The sequence below is a fragment of the Psammomys obesus genome, unplaced genomic scaffold (genome assembly GCF_907164565.1).
Source record: "Psammomys obesus unplaced genomic scaffold, mPsaObe1.curated_primary_1811, whole genome shotgun sequence".
Taxonomy (NCBI): Eukaryota; Metazoa; Chordata; class Mammalia; order Rodentia; family Muridae; genus Psammomys; species Psammomys obesus.
In genome coordinates this window covers 7,606,982-7,624,840 of record NW_026596256.1, presented here as the reverse complement: position 1 = coordinate 7,624,840, position 17,859 = coordinate 7,606,982, and the positions used below count along the sequence as shown (strand labels likewise).

Sequence of the window (17,859 nt, the reverse complement as noted above, 5' to 3'; positions counted from 1 at the left end):
GGGAAGAAGGGAGGAAGAGAGAAAGGAAGGAAAGAAAGAAGGAGAAAAGAACAAGGAAAGAAAGAAAGGAAAAAAGAAGGAAGGACGGACGAACATCCATCCATTCATCCATCCACGGTCTGGTAAAATGGTTCAGTGATAAAGTGTTTGCTGTATTTATGAGGATCTGAGTTTGGGTATCCAGCTCCAATATAAAAAGCCCAATTCTTCACTGTAACTACTGCAGTGGCAGACAGACAGGAGGATCCCTGGGGCTTGCTAGGCATCACTCTAGCTAATCAGTACATTGCAGGTTCAGTGGAAAACCTTGTTTAAAAAATAAAAGTGAAGAGGCTGAAGAGATGTCTTAAAATCAAGAGCACTTCCCTACTCTTCCAAAGGACCCACAATCTATTCCTACCACCCATGTGGCAGCTCACAACTGTCTAACTCCAGTTCCAGGAGATCTAAGGCCCTCTTTTAGACTCAGTGGTCACAGCAGACATGTGGTGCATAGAAACACATGAAGCAAAATACTGTCTTTATAAGACAATAAAAGAAAATACAGTGATGAGCAATAGGAAAAGACATCTGATGTTGGAAGGCTGCACTACTTACTGCTACTGCTACTAACACATACACACACACATGCATGCACATGCACAAAACATAAAAAAGAAATTATAAGGTATATGGCATTGAAATTTCAACAGAATACAGTAGGTACTTTATCTATACATCTTAAAATTTATTGTGTATATTTAAATAAATTACAAAAAGTTTCTACAGAATTCCTTAATTTTTATTACATTTACTTTGTGTGTGTGTGTGTGTGTGTGTGTGTGTGTGTGTGTGCGCGCGCGCGCGCGCCCCACAGCATGTATGCAGAGGACAGAGAACAACTTTCAGGAATGGATTTTCTTCCTTCTATTATGTGGCTTAAGGAGATTGAACTTAGGTCATCAGTCCCAACAACAATGCCTCTGCTCACTAAGTCATCTTACAGGCCTTCTGTGGCATGCTTAACAAGTAATTAAATCACTATTTATGGCTTTTGACTTCTTTCTTAAAGAAAATATCAGCCGGCCATGATGGCGCACACCTTTGATCCAGCACTCTGAGAGGCAGAGACAGGGGGATTGCTGTGAGTCCAGGACAGCCATGGCTACACAGAAAAAGGAAGGAAGGGGGAAAAAAAGGAAGAAAACATCTACAAATAAACACAAAAGCTAAAACAAACAAATAAAAACCCAACTATTCAGAAAAAGGACAAGTCAATTCTACCTCAGTTGGAAATTAAAATTATCCCCAAGAAAGGTTAACAGCTGAGACTTCTCTGACTAAGAAGAAATTCTGTTAACTCATTTCAAATGATCTGTCAATCAGGAGACAAGAGAAGTGATACCTGTACTTACTGTCGTTGGATCCCATGCTAATCAGGTCATCAGAGTCTACATTGTGAACTATGGCTGCTTTGTATCCTGCTCTCTGTGCATTTAAAACCTGCAGATGGAAAAAAAATTCATATTATGAGAAATATGGTCACAAGTTTACACTATTTGACCAGAAGCACACCATGTTCATCTTTAGGAACGAAGCACAGATGTTCCTGAAAGATGTGGATGTCCATAGGAAAACACGGAAGAGTTCCTTATATACTTTCTCATTTTATTCAGGGCATTAAGAGAACTCAAGACAATAAAGGCCAGGGATATGGCACAAGTATCAAGAGAACCCAAAGCAATAAGGAGTCCATTTCCAAAACAGAAACTTGCCATCATCAGGCTGAGTAGTCACTAGGCCCCAGGAATTCAAATTCATCTCAATACTTAATAGTGGCAAAAACTCAGGCAAAGTACTTTCTCTCAAGTACTCTCTCAAGGGTGACTACTTGTATACATGTTCATATACACGTGTGTGTGTGTATCTGTGTGTGAGTACATCTGGAGACCAGAGGTTAACATCAGTTGTCTTCTTTGATCACTTTCTATTTTACTTACTGAAGCGAGGTCTCATTTTAAACCCAGAGCTCACAGCACTAACTAGTACAAGTAGACAGCTTACCATGGGAATTTTCTGTCTCCTCTTCTCCAGTGCTGGGATTACAGGAAAGCTGCTACACCTACCCACTACTTAATTTACATGGGTTCTTAAGATCTGTCTTCACAGTTGGGGGACAGGGACTAATTTCCTAAGCCATCTATCTATACAGCTCTACTTTCTTTTTCAATCCTCAGTTTCAGAAATGTTCTCATATATAAAAATATTTTGAAATGCTTAAAATCATGCACTACACATAGAAATGTGGCATATACAAGCAACTCAGGATTAGAGCCCACAGCTCTAGTGGAAGCACCCTGGATGCCACAGTGGCATCCAGAAACCCAAGCTAGGCCCCTGCTCAACCAGAAACCACCCCAGCCATCAGAAGTCCAGCCCCCAACTTGGGTGGTGACCCCTATTCAACCACAGGCCAGATAGGCCAGAAGACTAGAGAATAAACAGAAACCAATGGGGAAAAAAAGGCATCCAACAATGACAATTGCTCTAATTCCAGGTGCCTAGATGCCAGAATAAGAAGACAATCAAAACCAGCCAGGACAGTATGTCAACACCAGAGCTCAGCTATCCCACTACAGCAAGCCCTGAATACTCCAAAACAGCTGAAGCACAAGAAAAAGATCTTAAAACCAACTTTATGACAGATCACTTGAAATGAAAGATGGCAGAATTTCTTAACCAGATAATTCTTAGCTGTTAAAAAGGAAATTAATAAAACCCTTAAAGAAATTCAGGAAATCATAAACCAAAAAAAAAAAAAAAAAAAAAAAGGAGAAATGAATAAAACTGTTCAAACCCAAAAACTGGAAGAAATAAAGAAGACAGAAACTGAGGAAAACTGGAAATGGAAACTCTAGGAAGCTAACAGAAACTATAGATGTAAGCATCACCAATAGAATATGAGAGATGAAAGAGAGAATTTCAGGCATTGAAGAAATGGCAGAAGAAACAGACACATCAGTCAAAGACAATATTAAATCTAACAAAATCCTGACACAAAGATTCAGGAAATCTGAAACACTATGAAAAAAATCAAACCTAAGAATAATAGGAACAGTGCTCGCTTTGGCAGCACATATACTAAAATTGGAACCATACAGAGAAGATTAGCATGGCCCCTGGGCAAGGATGACACGCAAATTCGTGAAGCGTTCCATATGTTTTTCCTGACATGAACTCATGAGCTTCCCCTCCCACCTGAGGGAGGAGCAGCCTTGCTAGGCCACAGATAAGGACACTGCAACCATCCTGAAGATAGCTGATAAGCTAGGGCCAGATGGAAGGAGAAGAGGATACCCGGTCTCAGTGGACTCGGAAGGGGACAGGGAGGAGATGAGGGAGGAAGGGAAGGGTTGGGAAGGAAAGAGAGAGAGGGCTACAGCTGGGATACAAGTTAATGTATAAAATTATTTTAAAATAAAAAAATTTAAAAAACAAAGTGAATAAATATAAATAGATAGATAGATAGATAGATAGATAGATAGATAGATAGATAGATAGATAATTTAAAAAAAAAAAGAATAATAGGAACAGAAGAAGGAAAAAAATCCCAGCTCAAAGGCCCAGAAAATATTTTCAACAATATCATAGAAGAAAATTTTCCTAACCTAAAAAAGGACATGCCTATAAAGCTTACAGACACCAAATAGATTAGGCCAGAAAACAAAGTCCCCTTGCTTGCTACATAACACTCAGAACTTTAAACATAAAGAACAAAGAAAGAATATTAAAAGCTGCAAAAAAAAAAAAAAAAAAAAAAAAAGCAAGTAACATATAAAGGTACATCTATTAGAATTAAACCTCTGACTTCTTAATGGAGACTCTAAAAGCCAGAAGGCCCTGGACAGGTATGTGGCAGATTCTAAGAAACCACAGATGCCAGCCCAGATTACATTACATGGTAAAACTTTTAATTGAATAATAGATGGAAAAAAGTAACATATTCAAGAATAAAGTCCAATTTAAAAAAGTATCTATCCATGTATCCACAGAAGGTACTAAAAGGAAAACTCCAACCCAAGGAACTTAACTATACCCATGAAAACAAGGAAATAATCTCACACCAACAAAATCAAAAGAAGGGAAACAAACACACACACCCAACAATAACAACAGGAATTAACAACTATTAGTCATTAATATCTCTCAGTATCAATGGACTCAATTCCTTAATGAAAAAACACAGGCTAACAAATGGATACAAAACCAGGATCCATCCTTCTGCTGCATACAAGAAACACACCTCAGCATCAAAGATAGGCATTACTTCAGAATAAAAGGACTGAAAAATATTTTCATACTTATCAAAGAAAAAACCCACCAAAATGATCTTTTAATTCTTAACAATTTATGCCCCAAACACAAGGGCACCTATGTTTGTAATGGAACACTACTAAAGCTTAAATTATACATTAACCCTCCCACAATGATGGCGGGAGACTTCAGCACCCCACTCTCCACAATGGACAGGTTCTCCAGACAAAAACGAAACAGAGAAATACTGGAGCTAACAAACATTATAAACCAAATATATCTAACAGATATCCACAGAAGACTTCACCCCAACACAAAAGAATATACCTTCTTCTCAGCACCTCATGGAACAGTCTCCAAACTGACCACATACCTAATTATAATCAAGTCTCAACAGATAAGAGGAAACTGAAATAACCCCCTGCATCCTATCAGACCAATATGGACAAAAGCTGGATTTCAACAAGAACAGAACTCACTGAAACTGAACAACTCTCTACTGAATGACCACTGGGTCAAGGCAGAAATAAAGCAATTAAAGACTTCCTAGGATTCAATGAAAATGAATGTACAATATACCTTAAACTTGTGGCAACACAATGAAAGCAGTGCTAAGAGGAACGTTCATAGCACTAAGACCCTTCATAAAGAAATTGGAAAGACCTCAAACTAGCAACCCCACAACAAACCTGAAAGCTCTAGAACAAAAAGAAGCAGGCACTCCAAAGAGGAATAGGTAGCAGGAAATAACCACACAGAGGGCTGAAACCAATAAGATAGAAACAACGAGATACAGAGAGCTGGTTCTTTGAGAAAAATCAACAAGATAGACAAACCTTTAGCCAAACTAATGAAAAGGCAGAGACAGTATCTAAATTAACAAAATCAGAAATAAAAGGGAGGACATAACAACAGACTCCAAGGAATATCAAAGAATGATCAGGTTTTACTTTAAAAATCTGTACTCCACAAAATTGGAAAATCTAAAAGAAATGGATAATTCTTGACAGATACAATTCAGCAAAGTTAAATCAAGATCAGATAAACAACCTAAATAGGCCTATAACTTATAAAGAAATAGAAACAGTCATTAAGTCTCCTAACCAAAAACAAAACAAAACAAAACAAAAAAAAATCCAGTTTCAGCTCAGAATTCTACTAGACTTTCAAAAAAGAGCTAATGCCAATACTCCTCAAATTATTCCACAAAACAAAAACAGAAGGAGCAATGCCAAATTCATTTTATGTGGCCAGTCATCCTCATATCCAAACCACAAAGATTAAATATAAAAGAAATTACAGACCAATTTCCCTTATGCACATAGATGCAAAAATACTCAACAAAATACTTGCAAATTTAATCCATGAACACATAAAAAAGAATAACCACCATGATATATATATTGTGTATATATATATGCTATTTACATAAACTTGTTCAACAATGTTACATAAAATTCCTTTCAAAAAAATCAGAAATAGCCTCCAATCAGAAATTACTTCCTCCAATTTTAGAGAGCTACTTAATCTTTTGAAAGACTGAAATAGTAACTAATAACTATGAGAATGCAGCTAGTTTTGTGGCAAGTTTCCAACATAAAAGATTTGAAAAGTGTCCAACAATGCTATTAAGTAGAAAAATAATGCATGATAAATACAATAAATATCTTTACATACATTTTCAAAACTTTGAATCTTTTAAAATAGAAATTATATTTAAAAACTATAAACATTTTTATATATTAAATACTTAATGTGGCAAGAAACTCTTGAAATATATCACTTTATAACTAATGCTTTCTATAAACAGGCTAATTAAGTTTTTAAAAGAATTTCTAGGTCTCATATTAGTTTTATTTTGGTTAGCAGCACTACAAATACTGAAAACTGCTGAAAGTTTAATAGAAATAAAACCTATACCAACTTCCAGAGAGTCACAGAAAACCTGGGGTTCAGTTCTCAGTAAAAGCGATGTCTAATTATTCATTTTTCTGAATCTGACAAATGAGCTAAAGAGAACATGGCTATGTATTCATGGTAAGTCAGCTTTGCACAGCATGTTTTCTTCTACGTTACCCATGACTTCTTTAAAACTACCACCAATGCAAGTGTGGATTAATCTGAGTAGTTTTATCATCTTGTTTTTTAAAATCTGTGGGAGATATGAATATCTTCAGACAGGAATATTTTGCGCATATGTATGGCCCCATCATCTATAAAATAGCCTTACAAGAGTAAAACATCACTAGTCAAATGTCACTGAATGAGTTAAGGAAATATAATATTTGTTTAGATTAAAAGTTCACATAAGTGTAAAACTTGGCAGAAAGATTTTTCTAAAGAACTAGTTAAAAGAAACCACTCACTGACATAGGACCCTGAACACAAGACCTTTAACTACTTTAACATTAGAAACAATGACAAGAAATCTACCAGTTAACAAATCTAGCATAATATTTTGTATTCATGCAAAAAAAGGTCAATAATTAAGAATATAAGTTTATTATTTTATTTTTTCATGTAGATTTTAATTACCATTTAATTTTGTTGCCTAACTCAAACTAAGAAGGCACAGGAACCTCTTCCTCAGAGAAATCGCTGCTCTCGCAGAGTAGGACCTTCTAGAAAATAATACTGTACCTTCTGGTCCTTGCTATGTATTAAGTCATCATTCATTCACCATATCACCATAATAATACGAATTTCAATAGTTTTAAATAGTTTTATTCAATAGTTGTTGGTGTTCTGTTAGCTTTTCTGATACTTCAGTAACCAATTTAATTCTTCCCACATGCTAGCCAAGACGCACATCAAAAAAAGCATCTTTTGCCATAGACACAACTTAAGAAATAAAAGACTGGATCAATAGCAAAAGCTATTTTCTGCTGACATAAAAGGACTTAGATTTTGTAACGCTAACTTACTTCTCTGAGAGCAGAGATGCAGCATGTTAGGGCTGACAAAGCCACCATGCAAAGCACAGTAAGGAGCAAATAGACAGTGTATGCTGTGTACAACAGAGATCAAAGATGGACCAGAAGCACTGTTGTCCTTACAGAGGCCTGTCTTCTCAGACAGCCAAAAAGGCGACATGCTGTCTTGCTTCTTACCACTGTCTCCAGCACGCTCTCTTTTGAACGTCTTAACATCCACACTAACTGTGAAGTACATCTGCCTCATGTCCCCTTCTCTATACCATCTCCATCCACAGCAGCCTTTCTCTGCTTAGAGTACTTTCATCAATCTATTTACTTAAATAGTGATATTGCATTAACCTTAAACCATGCCACATGTTAAACTTATGCATACATGTACCATCCCAGTTACAAAACTGGCTACCAAAGGCTCTTTACATCTTTAGACACTCTATGACGTTTTCTGGTGAGAGGAGCCAAAGTAGCAACAGTTTTATAAGATGCTTTCTCATTCCAAAATTATTTTGAAATGTACTCATTGTTGTTTTGTTGTTCGTGGGGGTGTTAGGGGTGTGTGTGAACATGGGTGCACAGTGTGCACAGGAGTAGTTCTCTTCACGTTTCCATGGAGCAGGGGATTGAACTCAGGTGTCAGGCTTACACAGTGAGCAGTATTTCCTGCTAAGCCATCTCTCCAAGCCCTCACTCTCAAGTTACTGACATAGTAACATGAATGAATGGGTTAACAACAGCATGCTAGGAAACTATACAAATAGAGCAGACACTAAGTTTTTAAGACATTATTAAGCAATTGAAGAGAAATATTTATTTCACATACCTAGCATACAACTACTTCCACAAATAAATGCAAAATTTCATTACTGTCAAAAGCTGTCTCTGCTAACAAAATAAAAATTCCTGAAATAGAAAATGTGAAACTATTAAAATGGGAAAGAATTCTGTGATCGTAAGTGTAAACTCTAAAAATAAAATTAAAAAAATGGTTCAAAATACAATTTGAGACAGGGTTTCTCTGTGTAGCCTTGTCTGTTCTGGACTCCCTCTGTAGACCAAGCTGGCCTCAAACTTAGAGATCCACCTGCATCTGCCTTCCTGAGTGCTGGGATACAGGGGTGAACCACCATGCCATGCCCAGCTTATTTTCAAAAATTTAACAATCTCCCCCCAAGGTTTGTTTTTATTGTTTAATGATTTTCAAAATGAAGAAGTTAACATATGAACCAAAATGCTTGTGAAAACAAACAAGGAAAATACAGTTGCATTTAGAAATTATAAACCTCAAGTGTCAGTCAAATTAAATTACATTTTCAACTAAGCAGCATCTGGTATTTTTAAGAACACATGAGACAGAAATAAAACCTAAATCATTTAGTAATCATGTGCATGGGTTTTACATTTATAAAATGCAACCTCAAACATATGGTGTCAGATGGAAGTAAAGAACAAGAAAATTCATGAATAAAAAACACACACAGTGAATAAAAAAAAAACCTACATCCAAAACAACCATCAAAACTAAAAAGAAAAAAGAAAGAAAGAAAGAAAGAAAGAAAGAAAGAAAGAAAGAAAGAAAGAAAGAAAGAAAGAAAGAAAGATTATGAAAAACCTGCCATTCTTCCCTTTAAGTGACTGGTCAGAGCTGTTAGCTCAAACTGCAGTAAATATCCTGAATACTTTACATCTAGTCAACAAATTAGATGCAACTGTATTATTTAGAGCAGGTACCTAGCAAAGAGTTTCAAGGAAATAAAGAATTACTGGCTTGTTCTTCTAAACAGGCAGCATATGAGAGTATAGCACACTGCTAATGATAAAGGCATCAATGAGACAAGTTGTAAAAGAAATACTGGAGGGCTGGAAAGATGGCTCAGAGGTTAAGAGCACTGGCTGCTCTTCCAAAGGTTCTGAGTTCAATTCCCAGCAACCACACGGTAGCTCACAACCATCTAGAATGAGCTCTGGTGCTCTCTTCTGGCACGCAAGCATACATGCAAGAATACTGTATACATAAAAAATACATATATGTATACACTGTATACATACTAAATATTTAAAAAATCCTGGAAATAAAACAATAGTTCATCTTTTTCAGTCCAAACCAATTGGTAATAGCAACACTAATAAATATACCTTATAAGAAGGAAGAAGTGATTATGTTCTCAAGATGACCATGAATGAAGGATTCAGAGGCATTAGAAACTGGGAAGCTGTTAATATGACATAAACAACTAAGTTCCAGAACAAAAATGGTAAAAACAAAAGGAATCTACTTGCTACACATTTTTATTATTATCTCCGATGTTTACCATGGTCCTACAATCTAGATATTCTTTTATATATTTTAGAAATGAGGCAAGATAGGCCCTACAGTCAGTCACACTTGGGCAAAGCTGATATGGAACAGCATTTTATTAGGTTAGAGAGAAGTTTGGGGCCATAGTTTGGATCTACAATATTCCAAAGACACATGTTAAAGGCTTGGTCCTTACCTTGCCACTATTAGGTGGTGGTGGAAACTTTAAGAGGGGTATCTGAATGGTATGTTTTAGGTGAGTGGGAACCTTACTTTGGGATGGTAGGATGCTAGTTTATTCCTCAGGCTATCTTTGCTTCCTGTCCGTGACAAGTAAGCAGATGGTTCTGCCACACGCTCTCATGCAGAAGCAACAGAGCCAAAGAACCATAGACAGAATCCTTGGAAACTACAACTAAAAAAAATCCATTTTCTCTTCATAGACTACTTATCTCAAATAGGTACTTCTGTCAACAGTAAAGAAAAACTAACAGCAGAATGACATTTGCTGATGGATCAGAACCAGGGCCAGGGCCAGGAATACCATCAGCACTTAGCATTTCACCAAGGCTGGAAAGGAAAACTAAAATGAGAAAGACACGGGTACATTAATATTAGGATCCTATAGGAAAAACAGAACTTATTAAATAAACAATATGTGACAAGAAGAAATGTGTTAATATACTGGGGTAAAGCAGAAACTTAAAAGAAGAATCTGTTATGGCATGAAATACCTATAGGGCAGATTTTATAAAACTTGAATTACATCTCTATAGGAAAAAGTTTGATTTAATTTTAGAAAGAGGTAGAAGAATTTTTTTCTTACAGAAAAGACAGTAATAACAAGCCAATAGCATGCCCAAAGACATAATGAAAACAAAATTAGAAACAGAAAGTGCCACTTGACTTGAAGAGAAGGGTGGATCCCAGAAGGGTACCCTGGAAGGCAGAGCACTTGAGCAGCAGAACCTCACAACTAGACAGCCTGGCTTTGAATGCTGCTCTCATTATTACAAGATGTATCAATTTAGGCAAGTAACCTTCATAAAATCAATACAGTATGCCCAATTGAGAAGGTTGTTCTGAGGATTTAGCAAGTGAAGCTTTTAAAGCAGTAGCTAGACAGTTCCTGGGACATAGGAAATAATGTTCATGTTGTGGTTAATGCATGGCAATTCATTTTTATTACTGCTGATTATTAGAGGGTGAAGAGATAAGGAAAAAGAAGCATGTTATGGAGCTCCTTGAAGGCCATTCAGAACAGCAGCCTTGGAGTTTACTCTTATGATGAATTCCAAGTTGACATTTCTGTACTTTGTCTTGTCCAACTTCAATGATGTGAGTTTTTGTTTTACCTTATTATATTTTATTTTGTTGTATTCTTTTTATTATTTCTTAAAAACCTGTTCTTTTCTAATGAGAGATGGGGAGGCAATGGATCCAGGTGAGAGGAAAGGTAGGAAGGAACTATGAGGAGACAAAGAGAGGAGAAGCCATCATCAGGATATATTATGTGAGAAAACATTATGTGAAAAAAATTAACCTTCAAGGGAAATTACAAGAAAAGGAGATCATTGTGCTACAGTGAGTTGTTATACCTTTCATGGAAGAATTAAAACAGACTAAAATTGATTTATCTTTAAATCAATAAATAAAGTGAACCTTAAAAAATTAAAAAGGAGTGGGGAGATAAACAACACAAAAGAAAAATAACACGAAGTAATAAACACTGTTTAGTAACTCAATATTCATGGTCTCAATCACCCAATAAAAGATACAGACTAAAAGACTGTATTAGAAAGCAGGATGCAGCCTTCTGCTCCTTCTAAGAAACACATCTCACCATCAAGGACACACATCACCTTCAGGTAAAAAGATAGGAAAAGGTATTCTAAGCAAATGGAAACAAAAAGCAAGCAGATATAGCCATTTTCATATCTGACATAGTAGACTTCACACAAAAAGTTATCATACGAGATAGGAAAAGATGGTACACATTCATTAAAGAAAAGAATCCACCAAGAGAATATTATAATTCTGAACATGTATACACTAAATACAAGGACACCCAATTTCATAAAAGAAATACTACTACTGATAAAATCACATTTTGATCCAAACACAATGATAGACAGTAATTCAATATTTCATTCTTACCAATAGATAAGTCATACAAACTAAATGTAGCAAATGCTAGAGTTCATCATAATGGACCTAGCAGACACCTACAAAATACTCCACCCAAACACTGAAGAATGTACTTTTTTTCTTAGCAATCTATGGAACATTCTCCAAAATTGCCCACATATAAGGACACAAAGCTGTGTTAACAGATAAAGAAACTGAAATAACATCTTGCATCTTATTTGATCACCATGGCTTAGAGCTGGATACAAACACTAGAAATCAAGTGTAAAACTTCATGAAAGCTAAACAACTCACTACTGAACCAAAACTGGGTCAAAAGAGAAATCAGGAAGAAAATTTTAAACTTTTCAGAATTGAATGAAAATGGAAACACAATATATCCAAGCCTTTGAAACACTATGAAGGCGGTTTTAAAAGGCAAAGTCATGATGCTAAGTGCCTACATTAAAAAACTAGAGGACTCTCATACTAATAACTTAACGATACACACTTGAAAGCTCTAAAAAACAAGAACAACACCCAAAAAGAGTAAACAGAAAGAAATAATCAAATGCAGAGCTGAAACTAATGAAATACAAACAAAAGAAATCCCCCCCAAAACAAACAAACAAACAAAAAAAAACCAGTAACCAATTGGTTTCCCATAGTAAGGAGAACAAGGACTATTTCTAACAGGAACTCAATGGCTGGCTCTTTGACCTCCCCATCCCCCAAGGGAGGAGCAGTCCTGTTAGGACACAGAAGAGGACTTTGCAGCCAGTCCTGAAGATACCTGATAAAACAGGATCAGATGAATGGGGAGGAGGTCCCCCCCATCAGTGGACTTGGAAAGGGGCAGGGTGGAGATGAGGGACGGAGGGTGAGAGTGGGAGGGAATGAGGGAGCGGGATACAGCTGGGATACAGAGTTAATAAAATGTAACTGATAAGAAAAAAATAAAATTAAAAAACAAACAAACAAACAAAAAAAAAAAACCCCAAAGATTCAGTGAAAGTTAGTTCTTTAAGACAATCAACAAGATTTACAAACCTTTAGTCAAATTAATCAAGAGAAAGAAAGAGCAGATCCAAATTAAAATTAGAGATGAAAGGGAGAGATTGCAACAAACACTAAGTAAATTCCCAGAATTATCAGGACATAACTTTAAAATTTTATATTTCCCAAACTGCAAAACCTAAAAGGCATAGTTGGATTCCTTGATATATACAACCTATCAAAGTTAAACAAGCCCTTAGCCCCTAGCTTAAAAAAAAAAAAAAAAAAAAAAAAAAAAAAAAAAGGTAATGTTGCTCTTTGTTCAAGTTTTTTTTTTTTTTGTTTTTTTTGTTTTTTGTTTTTTGTTTGTTTTAGATGAAGGGCCACCATGTTGTCCTATTTGATGTCAAACTCCTAGGCTTAGTCAATCTTCCTGAGTCTTCCAAGAAGCTGAAACTTTTGGAACTTCAGGTGCACAGCTGTGCCTGTCTTGGAGTATCATGACTGTGAGACTTGACATTTCACGAGAAAGGAATAATCCTGATTATTTGTATAGATTTCAGTTCTAAGAGAGTATCTATCATACAGCTGCTTAAACTGTAACAAGAATAACTACATATCCAGCTCTGATCCTACAAGATACAACTCAGGAAAATACACTTTCCTTTTGTCTGTGGCTTTGTTTCCCTAGAGCCATAAGTTTTCTTCAGTCATTGTAGAAAAATATTCCTCATATATATTGAATTTTCTAAGCCTTGTCAAGTAAAGGGCACCAAACATGACTAGTACTTCTCTGGTTAGTCACTTGTTACCATGAAGCAGGCCTTTTCTCTTCAGTAAGTGTCAAATGTTAGTGCCTCTTTGCCTCAGCCCTCATTCCGACAGGCTACTAAGTCATCTAGTCTCCTTCCACCTGCATATTCATAGAGAAAGGAAGAACTAAACCTAAGAACTACTCTCTTTAAAAAAATAAAAATAAAAGTGCACAGACACCACAAGAGAGGCTGTCAGAAACATGTTTTAGTGCCAGAGCTTTGTGCATTTACAGTGAAGGTACAGCACATGCTCGTTCCCTCCTTTGAGGTCATGCTTTCAGACTTGACCTTCTGCTAAGACACATGCCACATCTGGATGTTTTTGGAGGCTTAGCAATGAAGTGAATTTATTCCTCTACAACATATTTTGGACTACTGAAGCTTCTTTATTGTGTTGGAAATTATTTATTCATTTTGAGAAGGACAGAAAAGAGAAGATGCAGTACTTAGAAATTTAAAAAGTGAAAATCTTATTCTATGTCTTAATACCATACTTTAAAGTCAAATTGTGGCACATAAGCAAGGAAAATTAAATACTGGGAAATATATTTGATATTAAATTAAAAATGAAAAAGAAAATTGCATTTGCAACTGCTCAGGCCTGTTTCATTTACACAAACAAAAAAGTTAATATCTTTTACCGCCACATACACACAGACCTTTCACAACCTGACATTTAGAATTCAATATCTCAGCAGCTCAAATTAGTGACTATAGTGAAAAAGATGCCTAAACATTCAAGTACTAAGATTCCAAGTTAAGTTTAAAAATAGCACTATTAGGTTCTTACGCATATTAAAATAAAATCTCCATTTAAATTTATATTTATATTACTTTTTGTGTGCTGACAGGATTCATAATCCAACCAACCTAATATTTCTCAACCTAATACAGCAGAGGTAGCATTCCAAATGTTCATCACTGAACATAAGGTTCGAAGAAGTAAGTTAACACAAGCAAAAGATACCTATCTGCATTTGCTATCTGTCAACTAAAACTGTCTCGAATGACAAGGATTCACATTGTCCTTGACAAATAACAGTGATAGAGCAATTGCAATCAGCATGTTGATTCTCAGTGCCACCCAGTGACAGATCTTGAGTACACATGTCCTTTGATGCCCACTCACTGTTCTGGTGGCCTAGGCCCGATATTTAAGACTTAATACCCCAAACCATATAAAATATAAGCTATAATGCTAAGAAGCTAAATTTAGAAAAAAACAAGCTCACAGACTTTCAGGCTAGCATCAAGAAAGAAGGGGAAAATATTGGACAAAACGACTACCCTTTATTCACAAAAAGAAGTATAAATGTGCACTCAAAAAGGTAGAAGCAGACAGACATAATGAGTGACAACCTATCTCAAAAAAGAAGAAAATGCTTTGCTATGGTATTCCCTGTCCTGAAGAAATAACATTTCTTTTCACAAGATTTTTCAAGCATAAGATGAAAGGTAAAAGGCAGGAGGATTACTCCAAGTTCAAGACGAACGTGGAATACACAGCAAATGTCATGACAGTATGGCTATATATTGAGACCTTATCTTAAAAAAAAATGTAATTAAATGAAAATACATGATTCAGCAAGGAGATGCTTGCTGCCATGCCTGACAATGGTACATCTCTAGAACCTACATGGTGACAGATGAGACCTGATTCCTACAAGTTGTCCCCCGAGGAATCTTAAATCCATCCCTAATAAGCAGCTTTTATAGGATGTTTTACTCTCACAGTTTGGTGATATAAGTCATCTTTCTCTGAGGTTACATGCTTTCTTCTTGCCTGGACATTATTCATCAAGGCACATCAGAGTAATCTGAGTACCCTATGTTTGAAGAACATACAAGTAAGTTATTTGCTTAAGCCAGTGCATTCATTCAAAATTATACACAGACATAAATGGACCACTACTGACCACTACAAAGATATGTAAGTAAAATTTAAAATTTTATATGTAAGTTAAATATAATGTGTCTATATTATAAGTCATTAGATTCTATATGTGATATAAACTTGTATATAATAATCAATCTAGAAACTCAGAAAATACAGTGTTTTCTAATCAAAGGATGATACTTATTCACCAGAAATTTTCTTTGAAGTAAAATTATATTTGTTTCTCCATTGACTGAGACAATTTTATCTTCCTTAAATTACCTTGATAGGTGGTTCATAATTATTACAATTAGGACTAGCCTGCATTTTCTACATTACATGCTAATGTAACTCAACTGCCCTTTTTAATCAATAGCAGAATTTTACAACTGATACTGAGTCACTAAATAAATGTCATTTACTAATAACTAAATTTCTCTAAAACCACCATTGTTGCTATTATTATTACATGTATTTAAAATGGGGAAAATTATGCAATATCAACAGCTCACACCTATCGTCTGCATCCTATGTTCAAGGCACTGAAAAGTATTTGAGATTCAAATGTATCTAATTTATTTTCAGCCTTGATTATAACCACTTTTTCCCCTAAACTGACATCCCTGTATTTAACAGAATTATGAAGAAGATAAAAATCAATGGGAATCACCTAAGAATCATTAAGCAAATCTTTGGAGAAAATATATTAGTTTAAAAGAAAATATGTACAACCAACAAAAATTTTATCCAATGAGACTGAGTCTATATGGTAAAATCTATCAGGAAAAAAATGTTAACATCTCCCTTCCTAAAATGAAAGTGGCTAATTTAAACATTTCTACAAGCTTTCCACATATATATACTTTGGATTTAGGTTTACTTTTACTGTGTGTGTGTGTGTGTGTGTGTGTTGAGGTACATGTACAGAAGTACAGGTCCCCTCACGGCCAGAGGTGTGGGATCCCCAGAAGCTAGAGTTATCAGCAGGTATGACCTTCCTGATGTGGGTGATGGGAATCAAACTTATGTCCTCCACAACCCATAGGCACTCTGACTACCTAGCCATCGCTCTTGCATCCCACATATATATTCTTTAAGGATGCATTATGCAAAAAAAGCAGAAAGCTAACTGTTGCATGGCTCGATTTCATAAGCCTTTTTATTAGTAATCCTGAGAGGGCAGATAAAGAAAAGTGAAGCGAGGAAGTAACATGTTCATCAACACATAAATAACCAGGTAAATGGATGATAATTATCATCTTGAACAAAAATCTTGGACTGGGAAAATTTTGTAAAACATGAAGGTGCTGTCAACAACACCCACAAAAAAGAGCTTCAAAACGGTAGTGTAGCTGCAGCACAAAGTTAAAAGACAGGAAATGGAAAGCAGGTGTCTGTTACACACACTTAGATTCATAACTAGGACACATGAAGGCATAGATAATAAATAGGAAGCTAAAAAGCCTGCCTGTCCAATCCATCCTTAAAAATAAATGGTCAATGACAGTAGTTTCCTAACGTCAAAAGTTCACTGTCTCCAATCTTCATCTAATAAGAAAAGTTATGACAAACAAGATAACATTTTAGCTTATTTTTACCAAAGACTGTGTGTAGTGAGACAGTTAGAAATAAACTTGAGTCAAAATCATTGGTTCGTTGTTAATTTCTTTATAGGAAAATTAAATCTGTTATATTTTATTCTGGTTAGAACAATTGGTATTAAGTTTATTTCTGGGTCAAATATTGAAATGGTTTAAGTTAAACTACATAAACAACCTGAGAATAGGCAATCCCGATTTGACTCACACACTATTTCTTATTTAAAGAAAACTCAGAGTCTAAATTCTGAACTAATACACAATAGTAATGATACTTATCCTATGCAAAGTTCTCTACATTTTCAGATCCCTTGGCTATAAACTATTTTTTAATGAGTTTATTAGAGAGGTGTCATTTCTTCCATGTAATGGAAGTTGAGAGTTCAGAATGGCTTTTCTTATTGAACAGTCTAAGTATGATCAAAGTATGTAAAGTGTGTGAAAATGATATGCTGTGTCCACTCTGTGAGAGTTTTGAGTGTGTCTAGTAAATATCATTGAGATTCTGTTACACACAGGCTCAACACAGTTCTGCCAGCTGGTACAGTCTGCCCTACAGACTGAAGCCACACCTTAGAGCATCATGTTAATGGTCAATGTTCTAAGATCCCAACTGCATCTCGTAGACAAAACAATATAGAATTCCATCAAAATACCGAGCTTTGAGGGTTTCAAGATACCCTGATGCTACCTACACTAGCATCAAATGGCAACTGATTGACTAACTGTAGCCAATTAAGCCACTTTCTATGCCTTTACTTCTATTTCTTTACCATTGCTGAGTGATCATGGTGTTGGGTAGAATTCTCAGAATCAGCTGTGATTCTACAAGGTGCCTGACTCACAAATCACTTTTGTTTTACTTTGCTCAAATTAACTCTAGCTGACAAAACTGGACGAAAAAAATAGCCTTTTAATAATAGTG

At 35.6% G+C, this 17,859-nt stretch overlaps 1 protein-coding gene and 1 non-coding gene across 4 annotated transcripts in view; one reads left to right on the top strand and one right to left on the bottom strand.

The window, feature by feature from the left end:
- Positions 1–17,859, bottom strand: part of Rnf13 (ring finger protein 13) — an 81,638-nt gene that overhangs the window by 28,967 nt on the left and 34,812 nt on the right. For all 3 annotated transcript variants that reach the window (XM_055596860.1, XM_055596859.1, XM_055596861.1), the window contains one exon: positions 1,395–1,482. In XM_055596860.1, coding sequence (XP_055452835.1) covers positions 1,395–1,482 — 88 coding nt within the window. The remainder of the gene's footprint in view (positions 1–1,394; positions 1,483–17,859) is intronic.
- LOC129668829 (U6 spliceosomal RNA) lies at positions 3,097–3,203 on the top strand. Its single transcript, XR_008718982.1, has one exon. It is a non-coding gene; the product is annotated as a U6 spliceosomal RNA (small nuclear RNA).